Raw genomic sequence first — 24,029 nt, forward strand, 5'->3', positions numbered from 1 at the left:
ATACATCTTTCAGCTCGGTTCTGATGTTTATTTATGTTATAAAAAGTCTATGAATAGGCCTGATCTCCTTTGTTACAAACCAGGTAAATAATTATCATTTTTGATTGAGAAGTTATATGTTACTTTTATGCCACTGTTTATTAGTGTTATTTATAAATTGTTCAATTTTAGACCACCTTTTTCATGTTAAATGCTTAAATTTCTTTTCTATTTTCTACTGAAATTTTATTTTATATGAGTTAGATAAATTATCCTTTTTTCAGAAGAATTGTTATTATAAATTTATATATGGATTGAAACATTAAAACACTGGTAGCATAAAATGAATGTTTTTTATATTACATTTTTAATCAATACCTGACCTATCTCAAAATAAATGGATTTTCTCTTCCAGTGTTGCATGCATATGCTGTTGTCAGAATTTTTTGCAAGTTGGTGTCTGAAGTTATACAGCCATGTTGTTCTTGAAACAGAACTAGGGGAGCTTTTGGAAATGCAGAGAGGGCTGTGAGTTAGGTGCTACTCATATCCGCTATGAGCACAAAGCAAAGGCTTTCTTATATTGTATCATTAGGCCAGATGAGATGTAGTCTAGTTCAGCAGTTCTCAACCTTTCGACTAACGCATACCATCTAAACAAAAAATTTAAAACCTTTAGTACCACCACTACAAAGTACTATTACCACCACCACTCTTGAACAAAGCTTAGATCACATAAATTTACGAGTGTTGGAGAAAAAACTCAATCAGGCTTTTGGAGTTTTAATTTTTTAATTTAATAGTTAAAAATCTTTTTATTCTTTGCATACCACCGGTTCACAACATCTGATCTAGATCATATTACAAGCTAAAACTGAAATGGCATTGAAATAGGTGGCGTTATTACGAGTTATCGCAAAAATGAAAAGCCATCAAACCTCCAGCAGTGTGAAGGTTGTGGTGATTCGTATGGATAACTGTGATCTCTTCATATCATAAAAATTAACAGTATGAAGCACTACTGTTAATTTTTGGAACTGTGACGAGCAGTGACACTTTTTTGGGATTTTTCCCATCATTTTTTGAGGCAATGCGTAGGTGCATATAGTGAAACCTGTGGCTGATATGTTTGTTCACTGATGCTCTATTATTCACCATGCTTATCAGATTTAAGTCATTATGATTAAGGTTTGCACATTCGGAAATTGCATGGTGAATAATAGAGCACTGATGCTCTATTATTCACCATGCTTATCAGATTTAAGTCATTCTGACTAAGGTTTGCACATTCAGAGATTGAGACATAGAGTGCATGCATCAAGTCTAAATGTCTGACATCACAGGGAAACCAGAGTCCAGGGAATACCACGAAGATATTGCTTTGGAATGTCCATTAATTTTCTTGCATGCATTCCATCCTCGTTAAGCCTTCATGCAGCAGTAGAACTGCTAATTCAAGTTCCAGCGTAGCATGAAGGTCTAAACGCCAATCCCTCATATTCGCATCATTGGTTCTTCAAGCTGACAATGACAGGAAATGGTCTTCTGATGCAGTGTTCCTCTTGGTTGCCCTTGGTCAGCCTATCTGTCAATTGAACCAATGCTTAAAAAGCAGCTCCAAACTCTTGATATGACATTCTGAGGGATATTCAAATCTTGATCAACTTTCACTTGTGTTTGACCTCCCTCGATTCTACCTACTATTCGCCAGTTTTTACCTTCACTTAAATGATGCTTTTGAACCATAATTACTGAATACTGATCATTCTCAGAAACTGCGTTCACTTTAAACAACACTACAAGCAGAAATTCTAACGTGCATCCATTCCGGACCACATTGCCAATCACTGAATTTGCATATTTCTGGCGCTAATGTATGCATGGAACTGCAATTTTGTGTTTTGCTGTATTTAATTAACATAAATAATTACAGCACTGGGCACTATTTGCAACATTAACGTAGTAAGCATATTTTTTTCTCATTATCCTTTAATTTGTTGACCAGTGTATATTCAGAGCAGTTTACCCGTTTAGGAATTTTAGGGCAAAATACTATGTTCATGTAGATACTAACCGTAGTTTCTTCTTTTGTAGGTGAATCCCACAAGTGTATGCTTTAAAATTGAGTTTGAAGCAAAAAATATCATTATTTATTTATAATGTTACGAAATGTCAAGGCGTGGTGAGATGGCTTCCCCGCAAAGCAGTTTTAGGGTTGCCACATTTGGCAAGAAGCCATGGATGGATGGAGAACCTTCTGTAACAAATTCTTACCGGTTTAGCCCAGAATGTTCTCAAACACAAGCCGGAAGCTATATAAACCCTGCTGGTCCGCAGTCAGTATTGAGAGTGTGCCTCATCTGGAGTACGAGATAGTTAGTATTGAGTTGGTGTCTCGTCTAGCGAGTCCATCCCTGTGGAGTTGATCGAATTGACAGCCGGGCAGCGAGCGCACCGAAAGAGTCTCGTAGTATATTGCGGTTAGTGCATCGTCGAGAGAGCATGTTGAGCTCCGAGAACGACTGAACCGAAGAGTTGAGAGCTGTGCTCTGTGTGTCATCGAGTGCATCACGAGTTGTAGCGTGGAGAGTCTGGAGAATACGTGGAGTTCCGAGAACGATCAAGCAGAGTCAGGAGCTGTACTTTGGTGCTTTGCAGAGAAGCTGTCTCCACCGTGATAGCCTGATAATCTGAAGGCTGTGTTGCCAATCTTGTCAGCGTGTTTATAGTAGTTCATCGACGACTGTAAAATGTGTTTTGGAGCTGTCCTGACAGTACTGGCCAATAAAGTGTGTTTCGATACTTCATCAAGTAGTATTGTCATTATTCACTCCAAATCCTCACAAACCCCATACGAATGTGAAGGAAGAAAATAGCGTAACAACTGGTGTCAGAAAAGAAAAACACAACAATAAAAACTGCTGGAATTTGGAAATATAACAAAAGGAACTCATGTGATGGCATTGCTTGTTAAAACTGAAGAATTGCTATGTGCATAGTTACTATAGTTTAACACATTTTGAAAATTTGTTAACTTTTGCTAAGGTGGTTGCATTAATACATAAAAAATACCTTTGAATGGTAGTTAAGTACACTTGACATGATGTATGTCATAACATAATCAGTTGAACTTTTTTTTTTTTCTGATCCAAGAAATTTATTTTTAAACAGGTATTATAGGAAGATTTCCTTTGGAAGATTATGAGACATTTCCCCTACCTCCATCAGTTCCTCTCTTCTGTTTACCCATGGGTGCAACAATTGAATGTTGGCCAAAAAAAGCCCAGCATCCCAAACCTGTGTTTTCCACATTTGTTCTAACGTCTTATTCAGCTGAAAAAGTAAGGTTACTTTAGTTAGCTTTATAATTTTTAAGTGTGTTCATTTTTGCTATTATCTTTATATTATAATCTTTGTTTTAAAAATTTTACATTTTAATTCCAGGTTTATGGTGCGGCTGTTACATTTTATGAAGCTTTTCCAGAAGCCAAATTAAATGATGAAATGAAGGTACAGTTGAATTATGTAACAGATGAACACAGAAAAAATAAATGTTTGCAAATGAATAAATCCATTTGTCTATTATCAAGATGGCCCTTTTTTGATACATTTGAGAAGTTTCTTCGTTATTTACATCGAATGTCAATTACGGGTCCTCACAGAGTTCCTCTAGAGAGGTAAGATGAAATGAATGCTTGGTATAAAGATTAAAAATTCTGTGTTAATTTTTGTATTATCGATGTCATGTTTTTAGTTTTTTGGGGAAAATATACACTGACTTCTAAAAGTTAAGCACACAATGCAAATTAACTCTTTTAAAAAATGTATTTGAATTCGAGTGGCCCAATATAGCTGCAGATGCAGATGACCTTATGCAAATATCATATGTTTCAGCCAATCACAGTTGACAATTTTTTATGTTATACCTGTTTCTGTGGCTGAAAGCAGATGAATAGTGGATAGTGTATTCTGACGTGTTATCGGACGTTTTGAAAAGAGACAGTCAATTAAAGATGTCTCTCTTTTCTTTGCCATTATCATTTGGTAATTTCTAGAATATGAAAACAATTCCAAATAAATCAGCTAGCAGTTTGGAGACCTGTTCTAGTAAACTGAGAGTTACCACCTCTTCTGAAGATTGGTATATTGTTATAGCAGCCAAGAAGAATCGTTAAGCGACCTCCACAACTGTTACATCTGTGGTTGCAACATCATTTGGCAAGTATATCACCATAATATCTCTTAATACTGTGACAGAATTGTGCCAGTGCATTTAGCGTGAACCTTGGCTACAGAAGCAGCAAAATTTTTGGAATGTGAAAGGAACATCAATTGTTATAACTGTGTAAAAAAAGGCAGCAAGATTGCATCATCAGAGCACAGCAATGATTGAAATGCAAAGCTGACTGATAAACTGATAAGGATAGATGGATTTAAAGCACATAGTAGCCCAAAAGCAACTGCTATCCCATGTAACATCTCAAATGAATACTCATCTCCAATTCTCTAGAACAAAACTCTATACTGCGAACATTTATGGAAGTTTTCTTACTACTAATTATAACATGTAATGCTCCCAAGCAGTGCCATTGGTGCAGAGTGCAGTGGCAATAAATCATCTGGTCTAATGAATCAACATTTTACCTTATTTCAGACCATTCACACTGTATGCATTTTTATTTGGGAAAAACCTACAGAATCATTTATACCAGCCTTGCCAGTGACACTTGTTATCCTGCAATAGAAGTTTGAAGCTGGTCATCATCAGAGCATCTTGGCAGATCACGTCCATTCTTTTTTCTACTCTGTATATTGTGGAGGCAGCTGCTTTTTTAAGGCAACAGTGTTGCTATTCACACTGCTAGTCCCATTCAAATATAATTCAGTTCAAAGAGCATGACGATGAAGTAGGATTTCTTGTCTGGCTTCTTCATTCCCCTGAGTTGAACAATATAAGAATATCTGAAGTCCAAACTTTGCGCTCAAATACTACCTCTCATTATGCTTACAGAATTAAGATATTACTATACAGGAGGAATGGCTTCATATTTTCTTAAATGTTGTGTAAAGCTTTTATGGTTCCATCCCATAATGTATACAGTATGTACTTCAGTCAGTTGGTTCAGTTCTCTAAAGATTTTTTATTTCACTGATGATCATATTTTGCTCTACATCTGTATCCTGTTTTCTAGTGAAAGTTGAGTACAACGAAGGAGTGATTGGAATGAGACAGCTTGCACAGTTCCAATGGCTGAATATTGCAGAATGATCAGTAAGTGGTAGAGTATCATATTAGATGGTAATGTCATAATCTAAGTATTGCATTGGTTCAGTGGATGATTGTGGACTGTGTTGTGTAAGCCCAAGTTCAAATTTAATCATTTGGGGGCACTAGAGATCATTCACTCAACGGCCTTTAGATTTTGTACTGCCAAGATATTTGGAAATAATGTTAGCTAAAGAATTAAGCACATAGAATTTTTGAAAACCATGCTATGTGTAGGTAAGCATTATAAATAAAATACCATTTTGGAGGTATATAGAATGGAGCATTTCATCAATGTAAGCTTCCCTTATTAATATCTAGTATACATATTGGAGATGATCAACTGTTGATTGCTTATGGATTATGACCTGTTTGATTACTGCAGAAATAGCAGGTTGATTGCAGTATTCATCTGATAATCTCTTCATTAGTGAGATAGAATTAAGAATCATCATTGAGCACCATACTATGTTATTTTTGATGCCAGGATCTCGTATGACACCTTTCTAAGTGTCATGATGACAATTTAATGCTAATGACATTTTTTGAAAAGAATAGCTTAACTACAAAATTTCCTCAACCAACTGATGAGGAACTGTTTGCATCAACAGAGTTGCCAACTCTCCCGATTTAGGCGGGAGACTCCCGATTTTCGATCGCTCTCCCGCCAACCCGATTTACAATATATTTCTCCCGACTTTTTCTTATTCTTAAAATTTCTCACGATTTTTATGCAACTTGGCTTAATACTTTGTTATATGAATAAAAAAGTGCTTTTGGACGTCTGAAAGCAATTGAATTTTCTCTACATTATATCTAAAACAAAACCTTGCGAATCAGATAGCTTCTGCTTTGTGAGTGAGAGCATTATACGTATCCAGAAACGTCATTCTCCAGTTCTCCAATGGGCTTCGAGCTCCACTGCGTGTCAGCTGGCATATATTAGCCAATGAGGACAAAGCAAGTTGTTATTTGGACGTTCTTTTTAGTTATTTCGTTCATTTTGTCCTGAGTTGTGTGAGTACACGTGCCTTAGGGAAATAGTTTTAGAAATTATCATCTTTTGTTGTTACGTCTGCGAGAAAGGTGAAATACTCGTGTACGTTTCAAAAATCGTACACAGTTGACTTTCCTTCCATTATTTCCTCAAGGAAATGTAATAAATTTGCGATGTGTACCGCCTGTCGTTGCGATTTTTCGATTTCGTATGTTGGAAGGGCGGATGTTTTCAAACATGTGCGTACACAAAAACACAAGGATAACATGAGTTGTTTTGAAAAAAACGAAAAATTAAATTTTTGTTCGGAAACAAAGGACCAAAAAGTTATTAATGCAGAATGTCTGTTCTCTGCCTTTTTACTGGAGCACAACCTGCCACTGAATGCATCGGATCACGCTGCAGCTTTATTTAGAAAAATGTTTCCCGATAGTGAAATCACTAAGAAATACTCAAGGTGCAAGAATCAAAACAGGTGCAATTGTTAAAGAAATGGGTTTGAAAAATAAATCTTCAGTTATTGATTACATTAAAACAGCTCCGGTCTGCCTCTCTACTGATGGAAGCAATAATACCGATTCAAAACTGTATCCAATTGTTGTTTCTTTTTTTTGATCCAGAGTCTTCAGAAATTGAGTGCAGTTTACTTTATGTTCCCACTTTAGAAGGACATTTGACAGGCTTTAATATAGCACAGCTAATTATTAAAACTTTAAAAGAAAACTACAGGCACTCTGGATAATTGCTTAGCACTTGGTGCCGATAATGCACCAGTATTGGTAGGCTTGGAAGGCTGGTGTTGCAGGCATCTTGAGAAAGGAAAATTCAGATTTGCAGATTATGAGGTGCACCTGTCACCTCTTAAATTTAGCAGCTGAAAAAGGGGCAACTTCTTTACCAATAAATGTGGATGAACACATTGTTGATATTTATTATTATCTTGAGAGGAGTTCTAAAAGGAAGGAAAAATTGAAACAGTTCCAACAGCTGCGTAACAGCAGTTTACAATTAGAAAACTTGGATGAAGTTATAAAGCTACGATTGACACCCAGTGGAGTTTAATTGCAAAACTGAAAGGTGCTGATGGAATTTTTAAATATAGTGAACTGTCTAGAATTGTGTTGGCCATCTTGACAGTTCCCTATAGTAATGCAGAGTGTAAGAGGATCCTCAGTGCTGTTGCGAAAACGAAGACTAAATTTAGATCTAATATTAGAGATGGCACATTAGAAAAACTTTTATTAGCGAAATCAGGCCTACGTGGCAATTGCTGTGAACACAATGATGAAGTTTCTTTCTTAAAGAAAGCAAAATCTGCCACTGTTTATAACATTTGTACGAAAACTGATTAAAGTGTCTTTTTTTTTTTTCTTAAACAATGCGTGTAGTAATTTTTTTTTTTTTTTTTTTTTTTTTGTGTAAGGTATTTTTGTGTTGCTTGCATTTAAGAATTAGTTACTACTTAAAGTTCATTCATTATTAAAAACTATATTTTTATCATTTAAAAAGTATTTTTAACATTGTGAAAAATCTCCTGATTTCTTAAGAAAATCTCCTGATTTTCAGGTTGGCAAGTATGCATCAATCTTGAAGCATTCAAATCTTCCTGTTTAACTTGTAGAATGTTACTATTTGTGGCTTGTAAGATTGCTACTACATGATGTTGATACTTCAGTTTGTGTATTGTGCCATCTGTCTTGATGTTCCATCACCAGCATTTCCACTTGCATTTTCTTCTAATCGTTAACACCATTTTATACTTCATTTGAATTTTCTTTTAACTTCTATTATTCCATTCTCTTTATTCTAACAATGAAAAAACCATGGATCAGTTTTGGGAATCGGATCCATGGTTATTGCATTATGTTGAATTTCTTCTGCATTGTGACCCAAAAAGACTCAACAGTTGTATGTAGGTGTATGGCTCAGTTCATAATAAGTCCATTAATTCGATAAAAACATTTTCTACAGCATCCCCAAAACATTTAAATCCCTTTAGAAAATAACACAAATACTCTCTCTCAGAAAATCTCAAAAGTTAGGAATACACTGGTTTGCCCTTTTTATTATATTTTCAAATTCCATGATTGATTAGAAGCAACAGTAGTGTGTATAACATGATTGATAAAAATGAAGATTTAAAGAGGATAGTAATATTATAAGTATTTTAGCACTTTCTGTTGAAAAAAATGTTGGATGGACAGCAGTAATATCATGAAAATGTTTGTTAGTTAAATGATTAGGAGTATAATTTTATTACTTCATAATAATGCAGTTTGTTAAGTGACATGAGCTAAAATTTTATATTTCATTTCACACTATTCTTTCTTTCTTTTTTTTTGGGGGGGGGGAGGATAGCCAGAATTGTAATGTTATTGACATCTTTTCTTGAAAATGCATCCAGGGCATTTGTACTGTCCTGTATCCCACTTGTTTTGAGGGCGTTATCCATCAGAAATGGGGCGGACTATATCTGTTGACCAGTGGCCAAATTCTAGAGCCTGCTGATATCTACCTGTAGCTGTTCAAAATGTAGAAAATACTAAAAGTAATGATGATACAATTAAACTGTAATTTTCTGTTAAAATTATGTATTCTAAATTGAAAATCATAAAAAAGGGGGTGGGAAGGAAAGTTAAAAGTAGACCTATGGCTGACTTCTTCTTTGGAGGGGGGGAGGGCAACACAGGAGATTAAGAATTAAAAATAGTAAGTAATAATTTTGGTACTTACTGATTATCCACATTTCAACATTCGGTAGAATTGCCAAGTGTTTTCGATGTAATTTCAGATGCGCATGATTCAGTTGGCAGGCGACACATGCACATGCCTACCACACGTTTAAATAGACCTGGTTGTTTGCACGCTTTATCTGGAAGTGTCATATTCCAAACCATATCCACTTGCTTTAAAAATGAAATATCAGTGTACATATTTTTATTTCGTGCAAAATTTCTTATTTTATAAAATGCTTCCTTTTATTATTTATGCATAGGCTATACCAACCAATTACCTACAAGTTACAAAATAGAGTTAATGTGTACAGGTTCATAATAGATTGAATGCACACAGGTCCAATGATAGGTTGATAAAATTTATTTAATCAAAAGAAGCACTTTAGAGTTTTGGAACTTTCCACAGAAATACTCATACAGGTGTTCACAGTATCATAGAGCACAATCAGTAGTTACACTATACATTCATTAGTTTTTTTTTTTTTTTTTTTTTTTAAAGCAGCAGACATGAAAAAGGAGCAATTCCTTTATCGGGATTCGAACCTGGATCTCTCGAACACGCGCCGAGTGTGGTACTGTTACTGAACTAACAGCTCACAACAACAACTGACATCAGAAGATCTCTCTGGTTTTACATAGTTTTAACACAGCATCTGAGAGATGTCTCATACTTCCTGAAATTATTGGAAGGCGTATAAGGCCGGGTACGATTACAGTTACATCTGAAATCAATTGCAGTTGTTTAATTACAATATCTATTACAGAGATATGAAGACTTGACCTGTGTGTTGCCAAGTGTGACAACTTCTAGTGATTTCTCGCCAAATCTGGCCACAAAAGTTACAACTTGCCATTGCCAGCTTTTTGCAAGCCATTGCCAGCTTAGCAATGTCTCACCAAATTAGCAAGATAGCCATTTACTCAGTGTCAAATATACTTGCCCTGTATTCTTATTTTTCCTGCAGAGCATCCTCTCTCTAAATTTTCATGTTACATTTTACAGAAAAATGCAACAATTTCACATGAAATTTATCTCTCTATGTACAAAATTTGTAACAATAGTTCCCAAACTGTTTTTTACTAATTCACAAAGTCGTAATCAGTTGTTGACATTTTGTAGATGTGCAGTTAATCAGAAAATGCTTGCAATTTTAATTAGGTGTGTTATTGAATAATTTAAGATATAAAAATCAAGTGCATCATATTATTAAATATTTTGTATTTCCAAATGTTTATTGCTTCATGTAATATAGTTGATTCCTGTCGTAAGAAATTGAAATGTAACAGATTTTCCAGTATAGTGAAGGAAAACAAAATTATAGTTAGATTAATATAAGATGAATTTAAATGTTTCTGGTCCATTGTTTCCTGCTAAGTTCTGTATGAAAGCAGTGACAAGATTTCTCTTGCACCCAAAAATTCAGGGGAAGAATAGTTCAGTTTCATGTGTTACAGGCAAAATCTTGTCCTGCATCGTGAAGCAGGAAACAAAGGGAAAAGTATTGTACTCCTGTGCATCCTGATGGTCTAAAAGTATTGTTTTTATGGTTTAAAGAAATGAGGCCCTAAATTTTATGCAGTTGCATTGCAAGAGAAGGCCCAAATATCTGTAAAACTTCAAGAATTTCTTTTACAGTACAAAGTCCGAGATCAGGACGTCCAATATCTGGAATGATATAAAATCCCGACCTTAAAGCCACCAACAAAACTATTTTTTTAGGAATTTTTTTATTATGCTTTACACATGCGCATTTAATTTTTGCCCCGCAAGGAAATGTGGAGAATCACGATTCTTAATTTCACTTCGGCACCAAATAAAATACCTCATTCAAGAAACAATCATTTTAGCATAAATTTGTGGGATCAATAATTTGACTCCATAGCTGCATACCTGCTCAAATCAAAAATATTTTATATCCTTGACACCATCCTGGCATAAAAAACTTGAATAATAACTCATGCCTAAAGATTTTTTTTTTATATTAGTAATTGAATGAAAAAGAGTATGGAAACCTTTTATGTTGACATTACGCTTGGCGATGATTACAGATTTAAGTTAAGTGTGCTAAATGTTGACAAGGAACAATATTGATACGGAAAAATTTAGCAAAAATTTCTTTTCACATGTTAAAAGTAGATTTTGTTAATGATACTCATAGGGCAAAAGATTACATTTAATGCTATTTGAATTAAGAATAATGATTTTTAATTCACATAAACTCAGAACCGGCGCCATAGCTCGTATGGCCACACTGGGCAGCAGAATTTAGGAAAGACAAATTTTTGGGAATTTAGAGGGGCACCGAGTAACAAAATTAAGGGATGATAAAATTTCTAGAGAAAGCACTGGGTCCCAAAATTAAGGGACGGCAAAAATTTAGAACTTAGCGAGGTGCTTGGTAGTAGAATGTAGGACCTGCAGAGACTGCATCAGGTGGCAAAATATCTAGCGATAGCCCCTCAGTAAGCTTAAGTATATGTGGGAATTTATTTATTCAGGACTCATATAAGCCTTAAACGTGTGCAAGAATTAGGCATAAGTATATTATAAATAATTAAAATTAATACAATTTCAGGCTTAAATGTCTCAGTTCATGGTAGAAGCAAGACAAAATTTAATGGAACATTTTGTCTTTTGTCGCCATGCTACATAGCCAATAATGTATAGTGGATGCTGTTAAGCAAGACTAAATTTATACTGTACTGATTTGAAAGAATTTCAGTTAATACAGCAGATTACACTGTTCCTTAACTTTCTGATTTGATCCAGCTTATTATTTTATTGCAAGTTGTTATAATTACAGCAGTTTTATGAAAACTAAGGTTTGAATTTTCAATTTTGTCGAAAAGAGTTTCTAATTCTGGAGCTGCAACAGGATCTACAAAGCAAAAGCATATTTTAATGTCCATTAAAAAAAAAAAAAAAAAGACTTGCTGCAAAAAATTAATATAGGCATATCCATCTCAAAATTATGTGAAGAGTATGGAATTGGAAACTCAACTGTATATATGACATAACAGAGAAATGAACTTTTTGAATTTTTTGTGAATTCTGACACCCTACTTGCAATGAATAACAGAAAAATTATTCGCTATGCTAAAGGTGATAATTGAATGGTCAGACAGAGATGCAGCGAGGGCGTGCTGATGGCTCCAGTGCTAATGGCTCAAGCCAGAATATTTCATAAAGAAATGAACTGCAATTTTTGACAGATTGGTTAACTAAATTTTAAAATCACTGTGGTATAATGCAATTAAAAATTTCAGGTGAAAAAGCCTCTGTTGAACTGTTTGTAGATGAACTCATTAATAGTGAAATGTTATATCTAGGACAAATTTACAACAGACAAATTTACAGGAAACTGGTCTTTTCTGTCAGTATGTACCACGAAATACCTTGTAAACCTCTACAGAAAAGGCTTCAACTGGTTTCAAAAAGTCCAATGCTGTACTAACAATTTTAGCATGTGCAAATGCTGCAGGGATGCACAAGTGTTAATTGGAAAAAATACACAACCTTGAGCATTTAAAGAAGTAAAGATTTTCCCATTATATGTCATGTAAATAAAAGAGCATGGATGACACAAGTGTTAAAGTACGATTTGAAAATTATTTCATACCCGAGGCTTGGCAAAATTTGAATTCGGTTAGTTTACTTGATCACATAGAAACTGCTTTGATTATAGATAACTGTTCGGCTCATATTTCACTTAAGGTTTTAATGAAAGTTAATATATTCATGTTATTCTTTCCTCCAAATTGTACGTCCATCATTCAGCGTATGGGTATTGGAATGGTGCACATGCTGAAATGCAAATATAAAGTAGCATATTTAAATCCATGTTAATTTTCTTGAATAATGACAGGATTATTTAATAATTTAAAAAATATTTTAGCATAAAATCTGCTGTGTGGAGCATTGCAAGATCGTGAGAGGATGTGCCTCCAGATACTTTAAAAAATGCTCATGATATTTTATGGGCAGCTACCATATTTCATGGTGAGGATGATGAAGATGAAAGCTGCAAATTTGAAGGCTATCGGATATCGCAAACCACAGGTGAAATTTTCCAATTAATGGATTTTGTAAGGAAATGTGGAGAAGCGGTAATAAATGAATATGGTATAACAAAAGTTTTTCATTGTGATGAAAATGCTTCAATCATCAATGAATTAATGGACAGCAAAATATGTAGTTTGGTTCTAGATCCAGAAAATACCATTATCAATAGTGAAGATAGTGACGGAGAGGTTATTGAAAACGAAAAAATTTCAATTGACAAGTTAGTCGGAATTCTCGACACAGCAACTACAAGTCTTAAACAGTGGAACTTTGTTTACTGAACAAGAAATTATGGCTGTCTGTATAATTGAAGAGAAAGTATTAGCATAAAAAACAAAGCGACTTAAACAGTTTACATTCAAAGAAATGTGTAATACAGTAGACAAATAAATATTAAGTTTTTTTTTGGTAAATTTTAACACCCTTTAGAATATAAATGCTAATTCAGAAGTCAAACAACATAAATCAGCGTTATATTTACAAAATTTTCACAGGACTAGTTTCGATGGTTTTACCGAACCACCATCCTCAGCTGCAAAACCACAAATGAACAAGATAGGAAATAATGATTAGATAACATAAGAAAGCCTGGACAAGAATAAGCAGGTGGCACCATCTGTTGGTGAAACCAGAACTACAACAGAATTTCTTTAAAGACTGAAGGCAAATTTGGATTGGAATTAGGATCGTTAACTAGAACAGAAAGATTTTTTTGAATGTGAAATGCCTCTAGAAAATCCAGTTCTCCAATGGAAGATGTTTTTTGAATAATTTTGGCAGCAGAAAAGTTGAAAGTGTGATTTTCGGACCAACAATGTTGAGCAACAGAAGACTTCTGTGTTTCCTTTTTTCTAACATATGCCTCATGTTCCTTGACGTGAAATTTTAAGGCTCTCTTAATTTGGCCAATGTAAATTAAACCACACTGGCAAGGAATCCTCCTCAAGGACCCTATTCCGGATATGAATTCCTGGGGTATTTATAGGATTCCTTGCTTCATCCAACTTCAGTACTACGGTTTACCGTAAACCTTCATCGGTTTGCCTTCCACCACACTTTAAATCATGTCATCCAACTAAACAAAAGTTAGCTTCATTTTATTCCTATGTTTTCCATGCTCTTCAAGTTTGCTCCTCCAAACTAGCCCTTGATGAAGAACTAAATTATTTAAAAGCAACAGCTATTGACAGGGGCTTTTCACCCAACATTGTTAATCAAGCAGTTAAACAATTCTCATCTCAACACACTAAAAGGCACTCTAGTTTTAGGAGATTATAAAAATTCTGTTGTCATTCGCTTCTTTCCATCAATTAGCTATAAAGTTGCACATATTTTGCAGAAATTTAACTTTCGGGTTGTTTATTCTCCCATCAATAAAATTCCGAGTTCCATACTCAAGGACCCCATTCCGGATATGAATTCCTGGGGTATTTATAGGATTCCTTGCCAGTGTGGTTTAATTTACATTGGCCAAACTAAGAGAGCTTTAAAATTTCACGTCAAGGAACATGAAACATATGTTAGAAAAAAGGAAACACAGAAGTCTTCTGTTGCTCAACATTGTTGGTCCGAAAATCACACTTTCAACTTTTCTGCTGCCAAAATTATTCAAAAAACATCTTCCATTGGAGAAGTGGATTTTCTAGAGGCATTTCACATTCATAAAAATCTTTCTGTTCTAGTTAACGATCCTAATTCCAATCCAAATTTGCCTTCGGTCTTTAAAGAAATTATGTTGTAGTTCTGGTTTCACCAACAGATAGCGCCACTTGCTTATTCTTGTCCAGGCTTTCTTATCTTATCTAATCATTATTTCCTATCTTGTTCATTTACGGTTTTGCAACTCAGGATGGTGATTCGGTAAAATCATCGAAAGATTCGGTAAAATCATCTAGTCCTATGAAAATTTTGTAAATATAACGCTGATTTTTGTTGTTTGTCTTCTGAATTAACATAAATGCTTCATTTTTTCATAAATCATGATTTCATATTTTTAATTTTATAATTTCTACATGCCATCTTACTGGATTTAAACTGATGATCTAATATCTGGAAAAATCCCAAATCCAGAATCGAAGTCTGACGAGGCCGGATTTCGGACTTTGCACTGTATTTTATATATTTGCAGATTTAATGACTGGTATGTTATTGTTTGCCATCAGCTATGTAGTGTGTCTAAATTTTGTTGCCAAAGAGGTGGATGAAGGGCTGATTCAAATCATTTGATGTGGAATATGACGCATAAGGTATTATAATGTTGATAAAATTGCATTTTTTTTCCAAATGATTTTGAATAAAGTTTTGTATTCATAAGCAAGAAGTGTCATGATGGATGAAATGGAATAGGCTATTTGACAGTTCTTAGTTGTAATATGGATAGTAGAGATAAGAGGAAAGCCACTGTAAGATTACAGATCATAGTGGTTTTGCTCTTGGTGTTCAGAAACAACAGTTTCAAGGTGTTCTTAGTTTCAAAGAGGATATTATTTTATATTCTTTATCTTACTTCTAACTAATTAATCAAGGTAAAACAAAACTGCTTACCTTGTTCCAATGGGTTCGGCCAGGGCCACTGGATCATTTCTTCTCAGGGACTCTATCTGCAAATCTTGAGAGGGATAATCCATAAATGATAAACTTTCTTAACACAAACATATTTAATGAAAATGCAAACGGTTACAGAATATTTACATAATGAAAGGTTTAAATGTTCGCACGACGCAGCGTGCGACTTCTCAGTCCCGAGTTCTCGTGATCTCTAGCGAGAGTTCATAGTTCGAGATGACGTCACTCAGCCATCGGATCTCAGCAAGAGTTGAGTTGCAACATCCTCCCGCCCGGAAGGACAATTGCCGTAATTGTCCTTATTACATTCCAGCTCCACCGGATATAGTAATTGCACTGGTCTTTTAATCGTATGTCCATTGGGCAAGCGGACAGCACAGGCTCTCACCTTGCCATCTCTCCCAGGAAGGACTTCCATTATGATGCCCATCTTCCACATCAGCCGTGGAATTTTATCTTCATGCACTAATACAATAGTTCTTTTCTTCAAACAGGTTCCTGTTTTCACCAGTTTGGAATGATGAGCAGATTTTAAATTCATCAAATAATCCTGCCTCCATTTTCGCCAGATTCTTTCTACCAGTATCTGTTGATGTCTAAATCGACGTGTAAGACTCTCCTTTGTTGAAGTTAATTTAGAGCTTCCTTGTGGCAATGATAGTAATCGTCTTCCTATTAAGAAGTGACCAGGTTTCAAAGATTCTGGCTCTCCTAGATCTGAGTATGTAAATGTTAAAGGTCTGGAGTTCAATATAGCTTCCACTTCTGTTATGACTGTCTCTAATTCCCTAAACGTTAAGGATGATTTTCCTAAGATTCTCCTCAGAAGAGCTTTAAGAGACTGAACCATACGCTCCCAAAAGCCTCCCCACCATGCCCACCTCTCAACTATAAATTTCCATTTGATTCCTTGCTTAGAGAACTCGTCTTGAACTTTATTGCTTTTCATCACCTCATTTAATAGCTCTAATTCTTTTTTCGCTCTTTTAAAGGTTTTGGCGTTATCGGTGTACACTATTCGGCACAAACCACTTCTCGCTATGAACCGTCTAAATGCAAGCAAAAATTTTTCTGTGGAAAGGTCAGCCGTAAGTTCTAAATGCACGGCTCTGGTTACAGCACAGGTAAACAGTAAAATGTATGTCTTAGATAATTCTTTTCCACTTTTTACGTACAGTGGAATCGTGTAATCTATCCCAGAGTTTTCAAACGGAAAGGCTTCTTGGCATCTGTCTGGTGAGAGAGGTGCCATATCTTGCATGACAGGTTTAGTTCGAAATATCTTGCAGACATTGCAATTGTACAGAACACTTTTAATTTTTCGACGAGCCTTCAGCAACCAAAATTTGTCTCTTATCTGATTTAAAGTATCTGTTATTCCTCCGTGCCCTACCACCTGATGACTGTGAAGAATAATTAGATCAGTCAAGTGATCTTTGTCGGGCAACATGATTGGATGTGCTTGTTTGTAATCCAAATTTGAATTTTCTAATCGTCCACCAACACGAATTACACCACATTCGTCTACAAATGGATTGAGGGGCCTTAGTTTTGATTCTGAACTTAATTCATCGTTGTTCTTCAATGCCCGTATTTCATTTGTAAAATTTCGCTCCTGAACACGTTTGATCCAATAAGTTTCTGCCATTTCCAATTCGGTAACCTGCAAACATCCTGATAATTTCGAGGTATTTTTAATATTGTTGATGAACCTTAAGCACCACGCAGTAATTCGGTAAATTCTGTGTAAATTGCTGTAATTTTGGGTTTTAAATAAATCTTCGGAAGGTTCGGTAACGCATGCATTTACGAAAACTTCCTTTGATGTTTTTCTTAGTTCCTTGTTGGAATCTTCAATGTTCTTTGTGGAACATAAATTCGGTTTTGGCCAGTGTTCCATTTCTTCTTTCAACCACGTGGGCCCTTCCCACCATATGCTATTCTGCTTCAGATGTTTGACATTTTCACCTCTAGTTAGTAAATCAGCTGGATTATGTTCACCAGGCGTATATCTCCAGTTCAAGACATCTGAATTCTTCTGTATTTCCTTCACTCTGTTCTGAACGAATGGCTTCCACCTTTTCACATCACTTCTAATCCAATGTAACGTTATACTAGAATCGGTCTACATATATACAATTAAATCAATGTCCCGAAGTTTCTTTTGAATGTAATTTGACAAGCGCGAGCCTATCAAAGCACCCATCAATTCCAATCTGGAAATTGATAATTTTTTCAAAGGTGCTACTCGTGATTTTGATGTAATGAAACTTGTCTGAATGACTCCATTTTTCTAATAACAAAAATACAGAACAGCCCCATAGGCCTTCTGACTCGCATCTGTGAAACAGTGTAACTGTAAACCATCCTTTATATCCCTTTTCTCAGCACCTGCAAACTGATGTCTGGGTATTTCCAAACTAGAAATATGAGCTAATTCATCACACCAGCTTTACCAATTCTTTCTGAGATTTTCTGGTATTTCAGTGTCCCATGCTATCTTTTGTTCCCATAAATCTTGTAATAAAATCCTAGCTCGAATGGTGTATGGATTTAAAAACCCCAGTGGATCAAAGAAACGTCCTACAAATCTCAAGATTTCCCTTTTAGTTGGTATGTTATCTATCCTTTTGGCATCTTTTACCAACTCTTCAATTTCTATTAAAAATGTATCATTTGACCTATTCCATATGTATCCCAATACTTTAGAACAAGTCGAATCATGTGAAAAATCTTCATTCCATACCCTTTGTAAATTCGTTTCATTCGTTTCTCACTTCCGCATGTTAAATCCACCTTCTTTCAGTATGCGTTTAATATGTTCCGATTCCTCGAATGCTTCTGATTCTTCATCTGCTCCAGCGATTAAATCGTCTACATACATATTTTCAGTTAGCATGGAAAATACGTTTGGATACTGTAACTTGTATTTGTCAACTTGTACATTAAGAGTTGCTCTGAGAAGAAACGGGCTAGATGTTGCTCCAAAAATTACCCTTGTCATACGAAGAACCTTTATTTTGGTTCCATTTAATTCACCATCGTTCCATAGAAACTTGACTGCATTTCTGTCTTCATCAGCAAGAGAAATCTGCAAAAATGCTTGTTCGATGTCAGTTGTAAACGCAATTCGATTTTGACGGAACTTAAGGAGCAATTCCAGTATGTCTGGACACATCTTAGGACCTGAATGTAAACAGTCATTTAATGACAAACAATTCTCCGCATGTGACGAAGCGTCAAAAACCACACGGAGTTTTGTAGTTTCCTTGTTTTCTCTTATAACGGCTTGATGCGGCATAAAATACGTTTTTCGTCAAATTTCAATGTTAGTCTCTTCGGCGATTCCTTCTTTTAAGTACCTATCAATTACTTCGCGATATCTGTCATAGAACTGTTGATTATTCTGAAATCTATGACTTAAACTCTTAAATTTAATTTTAGCAATCTCCAGATTATCTCCTAGCTCATTTGAATTATGATTCCGATGAAGGCGCACAATATAACGATTGTTTTCAAACTTCACAGATCTTTTGAAATTATCGAAAACTAAATTATCTTCTAATTCGAGTTCCTTATCCGAATCATAATTTATCCCCATAGAATCGAGCTCCCAGAGATTCTTCAGCAAACTAGACAGTGATTCGTTCTGTGTATCTTTATTATTATGAACCACAACCTTCATCGTATTCACATTAGTTTGTGAAATTCCGTAAGCCCTTTCGGTTCCACTAATGGTCCAACCCAATTTTGTTTCAACTGCTACTAAGGAATTAGACAGTCTGTGAACCTTACCCATAACTATTTTCCAATAAAAATCCGCTCCTATCAACAAAGAAATTTTCGGCGGTTTATTCCCTGGTCCCCATTCATCGGAAAGTTGTATGCCCCGTTTTTTAATAACATTAACTACTTCATTTCTAAGGGAATGAATATGTGATCCATTAATGACAGGAATAATTACAGCTTCTATTTTGATTTCATATCGATTCTTCGAATTACGCAAAATGAACCTGGTTTTTTTAACATTCTGCGCTTCAGACGTTGTGCAGCCGAAAGAGAATATTTTTATTTTTTCTTCTCCAATAACGGGAAGTTTTAATTTCTTACAGATGTCCTCTCTAATAATGTTCGCTGTGATCCTAAATCAAACAACAAGCGAACGCTTTGCTGGCGCCAATTGCCTGTGTTTATAATTTCAGCTCGTGCTGTCAGAAGAAATGAGTTATTTGCTATTGTGCAATCGGAAACAGAAGAGACTACTGCCCTTTGGATGGGACTCTTGTCTGACGCATTCGTTTCGTCAGAGTGTATCAATGTATGATGTCGCTGATCGCAAATACCGCAAGTTAGTTTCGATTTGCACATCCTCGCTAAATGGTATCCTTTGAGGCACCTGAAACAAAATCCCCTTCGCCTTAACGCTTCCCTTTTTTCTGGCACAGTTTTTTGACATGATTCTGACGTATGATTTTCAGAACAGAATAAACAGCTATTAGATAGTGATGTATTTAACGCTGCCGCTGAAGGAATTCTACCCTTATTATAATCCTGATTTCTTTCGCTATCTCGAAAACGTTCTCCAAACTGCCGCTTATTTTCCAAATGGGATTTCTTTTCAGTGACTTCAGAATCTGTTGGCTTAATTAAAAATCCTGTACGTTCTCGACTATTTCTTTTCTTAGAAAATGGAGCAAATTCGTAATTTTTGTCTGATTATCATCTTCATATTTCCTATTAAATTCTAGTGCTAAATCATTCGGAATCACCTTTATTAATATCGGATACAATAAGGTACTGTACGAATCTGGTAAAAAATTACACGATTCTAATCCTCTAATTTGTACTTCACAACGATCATATAATTTTCGAAGTGCTGTCACATCGCCAGACCTTTTAACCGGAGTCAGAGTTAATAAATTGTTCATATGGGTATCTATTATTAGTTCTTTGCGTCCGAAGCGATCTTTTAATATTTTCACAGCCTTCTCGTAATTCTCCGCTGTTAATGTCAACCCTTGTATTGAAGTTTCTGCATCGGAAGTAAGAATTGACTTTAAATAGTTAAATTTATCTACGGCATGTAGACTTTCGTTTTCGTGTACAGCTGTCTCAAATCGTGCCCCAAACCCGGGCCAACTGCACACGTCCTTTCCCGAAAATGTTTCCAGTGCCAATTTGGGGAGTTTAATTTTGTTCTGCGATTCAGTGACATTTCCATATGAAGTAGAATTAGCACTATGTGGATTAGTATCTAAATATCTTTTCGCGCGTAATTTCCAAATAATAATTTTACTTTTATACTCTTCTCTAGACATTATTTCATCTTCTAAATTTGCTACATCAATTAAAATTTCAATACCATTATCCGCTAAGATTAGTTCTTCTTCTTTACTAATTAACTGAGCAACCGTTTCTTCAATTACATTTCTGCCCTCCTCAATTTCTGTTTCTATTTTATTTATTAGCCTCATAACTACTGCTCTTATAGCAGATCGTTTCTTTTTTAATTTTTCTAAATCCATGTTTTTGCTTAATAAAAATTTATTAAATTTCACTTCAAATTCAACCCAATGGCCCCACGTTGGGCGCCACAATATTATTATTTTATATTCTTTATCTTACTTCTAACTAATTAATCTAGGTAAAACAAAACTGCTTACCTTATTCCAATGGGTTCGGCCAGGGCCACTGGATCATTTCTTCTCAGGGACTCTTATCTGCAAATCTTGAGAGGGATAATCCATAAATGATAAACTTTCTTAACACAAACATATTTAATGAAAACGCAAACGGTTACAGAATATTTACATAATGAAAGGTTTAAATGTTCGCACGCTGCGTCGTGCGACTTCTCAGTCCCGAGTTCTCGTGATCTCTAGCGAGAGTTCATAGTTCGAGATGACGTCACTCAGCCATCGGATCTCAGCAAGAGTTGAGTTGCAACAGAGGATATTCAACAGATACACAATACTGTGTCAGTATTCAGCTAGGCATATAAGAATCTGGAAAATGTAATAGTTTAATAATGCCTGTAAAAGTAAGTAGCATAAGAAGACAGATATTTGAAAAGGATTTTTTTTTCAAATAAAAAATATGTATTAATTACGGTTTCAGTAATGAAAATATGTATTTCATTGCTCATTAAAATAGTTCCAAAGATTCATCCATTTTAAACCAGTTTTAGTTATAAGAAACAGATTTTTAATCTAGTTTAACTTTATTATGTTGAAAATCATGTATAAGGCAGTGTATCAATGATGTTAACTCACATATTTTCTAATGCATTCCATTATGTTGTTTATAATCAATCATCTGTTGATTAAATTTTCTTATTTGATATATTTCTGCATTGGTACAAATCATAATCACTAATATCTGGAGAATTTTGTCACCAAAATCGACTTGATTCTTGTGTTGAGGAATTCTTTTTCCTGTGATTAATCACTGTAATTAGGAACCTTGATAAGGTATTTTTATTGTGACATAGGTTACAGAACACTGTACTGTCTGAAGCTGCCATTTATTTAGTTCTCGTTATATTGATAATTACTAAAAACAAAAGGGTATTTTTGCTGCAGTAATACCCTTGCTGCAGAATGAATATTTATTGATCTTAATTGTTTTCAGTTTCACAGTGTTTATATCTTTACAAAAATTGAAATTTGTAAGAACTGTGCGAGTTCATATTTGCTGATGTTCTGATATCCTGTATTAATGCATCTTTTTATTTTTATTTCAGAATAATATCTCATTTCATGTTAGAAGTTCCATTTCCATCAGTGCAAAGACCTAGGATTTTAATACAGGTAAATTTCTAGTGGTTTTGGTCATTTTAATGTGGGTAGTTCATTTCACTTCGATTTTAATTTGGATACATCTAAAAAATTGCTCTTTAAAATCATGAAATTAAATAAGTTCTTATGATTGCATTCCATCATAACCTTGTTAGTTCTCATCTTGTTTATTGGACAGTAGACTTCCCGTCTCTAAAGCCCATTTTTGCAGTCGTCAAAATAAAGTGGGCAAGTGAAACTGTGTAAGTAGCAGATGAAAAGAATAGACTCATAAGATATTCGAAAAAACTGTAGTTACATTTTATTGTAAATATTTCTGTAAAGCCCCCTTTTTGCAGTCTTGAAAATACCATAGGCAGTAAAACTGAATAAATAGGTGACAATATTTCACAGTTCATGGGTCATTTATTTTTAATTTAGTTTTGTTTTTTGTTGTAGTAAAACAAAACTTGGGTGATATTTTCATTGATATTTTTAGCTAAAGATCGGAAACAGATCACTGTGTACATCAGGAGAATAATAGTGGGGAAAAAAACCACAGAAAGATTTAAATAAAAATACAGGTGTTTTATTTTTTTAATGTATCATGTAATCCTTATTTAATAATTAAAATTTATATTTTAAATTTCTAAAGTATGTTTGTTGATGATGTTTAGTCACGTAATATAATTATTGATAGTTTGGGAATCTTTCTAAAAATAGGCATGACAACCACCAATTTGCACACAATAAGTAATTCTGCCTTTTCATCTGTAAAAAATTATTAAATTGTGTCAAGCTGACAGTTCTAATATTTAAGTATCAAGAAAAATAAAAATAAGTACCATATTATTTTACACATGTAAAATTTTTCTGAAATTCGTATGGAAATGGAAATATTTTAATTATGTTATTTATTGTTTCTTAAAATTAATGAATGATATTAAAAATGTTGAATTAGTTTTTATCACATTTGTATTTTTATTCTACATTATTGTTTTTCTTTGAAATAAAGTGGAAAGTCTGAAAGTTATACAGTTGTTTATGAAATAATGAAGTATTTTTGACATTAAGGGAATCAAAATTACAAAAAAGATGAATACTTGTTTGTTTGCTTTATCAAACATTTCTTTCAATGTAAGTTGTATAAGTTGCTTTTTTTTTTTTTTTTTTTTTTTTTTTTTTTTTTTTTTTTGCGGGGGACTAATACTTTAAGTTCCATTATTCATTCATTTCCATTAAATTGTCAGTCAAAATTTTCCATTATCAGCAACATCTCTGTCACTTTCTTCATTATTGGTAGCTATATTTTCTGGTTTAGAACTATACTACAGATTTTACCATCTTTTAGTTGATTATTGATATGGGCATTGTCATTGCAATAGAAAACTTCTGTTATAATCATCTTCATTTATTACCACTTCTCCACAAATTCCATTAACTGAAAAATTTTATTTTTTATTTACAATATCCAAAAACCTTCATATTTGTCTCTATCACTTTAAAGATTAGGTAGTTTTTGTTCACTATGCACTATTGGCAATCTTGCCTCTTATTTGTGTGCTTAAGTAGTTAAGACTGAATTCTATTTAGTTATTTATTATACTTAACATATATTTTTCACATATGCTTTTGTTTATCTGGACAG

The 24,029-nt window shown here is 34.4% G+C and overlaps 1 protein-coding gene across 3 annotated transcripts in view; it reads left to right on the forward strand.

Moving 5' to 3' along the window:
* Positions 1–24,029, forward strand: part of Crag (DENN domain-containing protein Crag) — a 171,639-nt gene that overhangs the window by 27,825 nt on the left and 119,785 nt on the right. For all 3 annotated transcript variants that reach the window (XM_085810501.1, XM_085810503.1, XM_085810502.1), the window contains 4 exons: positions 14–83; positions 3,151–3,320; positions 3,424–3,656; positions 22,348–22,414. In XM_085810501.1, the coding sequence (XP_085666627.1) occupies positions 14–83; positions 3,151–3,320; positions 3,424–3,656; positions 22,348–22,414 (540 nt within the window). The remainder of the gene's footprint in view (positions 1–13; positions 84–3,150; positions 3,321–3,423; positions 3,657–22,347; positions 22,415–24,029) is intronic.

The sequence above is a fragment of the Stegodyphus dumicola genome, chromosome 2 (genome assembly GCF_044657685.1).
Source record: "Stegodyphus dumicola isolate Sdum_Otavi_A_Nest chromosome 2, ASM4465768v1".
NCBI lineage: Eukaryota > Metazoa > Arthropoda > Arachnida > Araneae > Eresidae > Stegodyphus > Stegodyphus dumicola.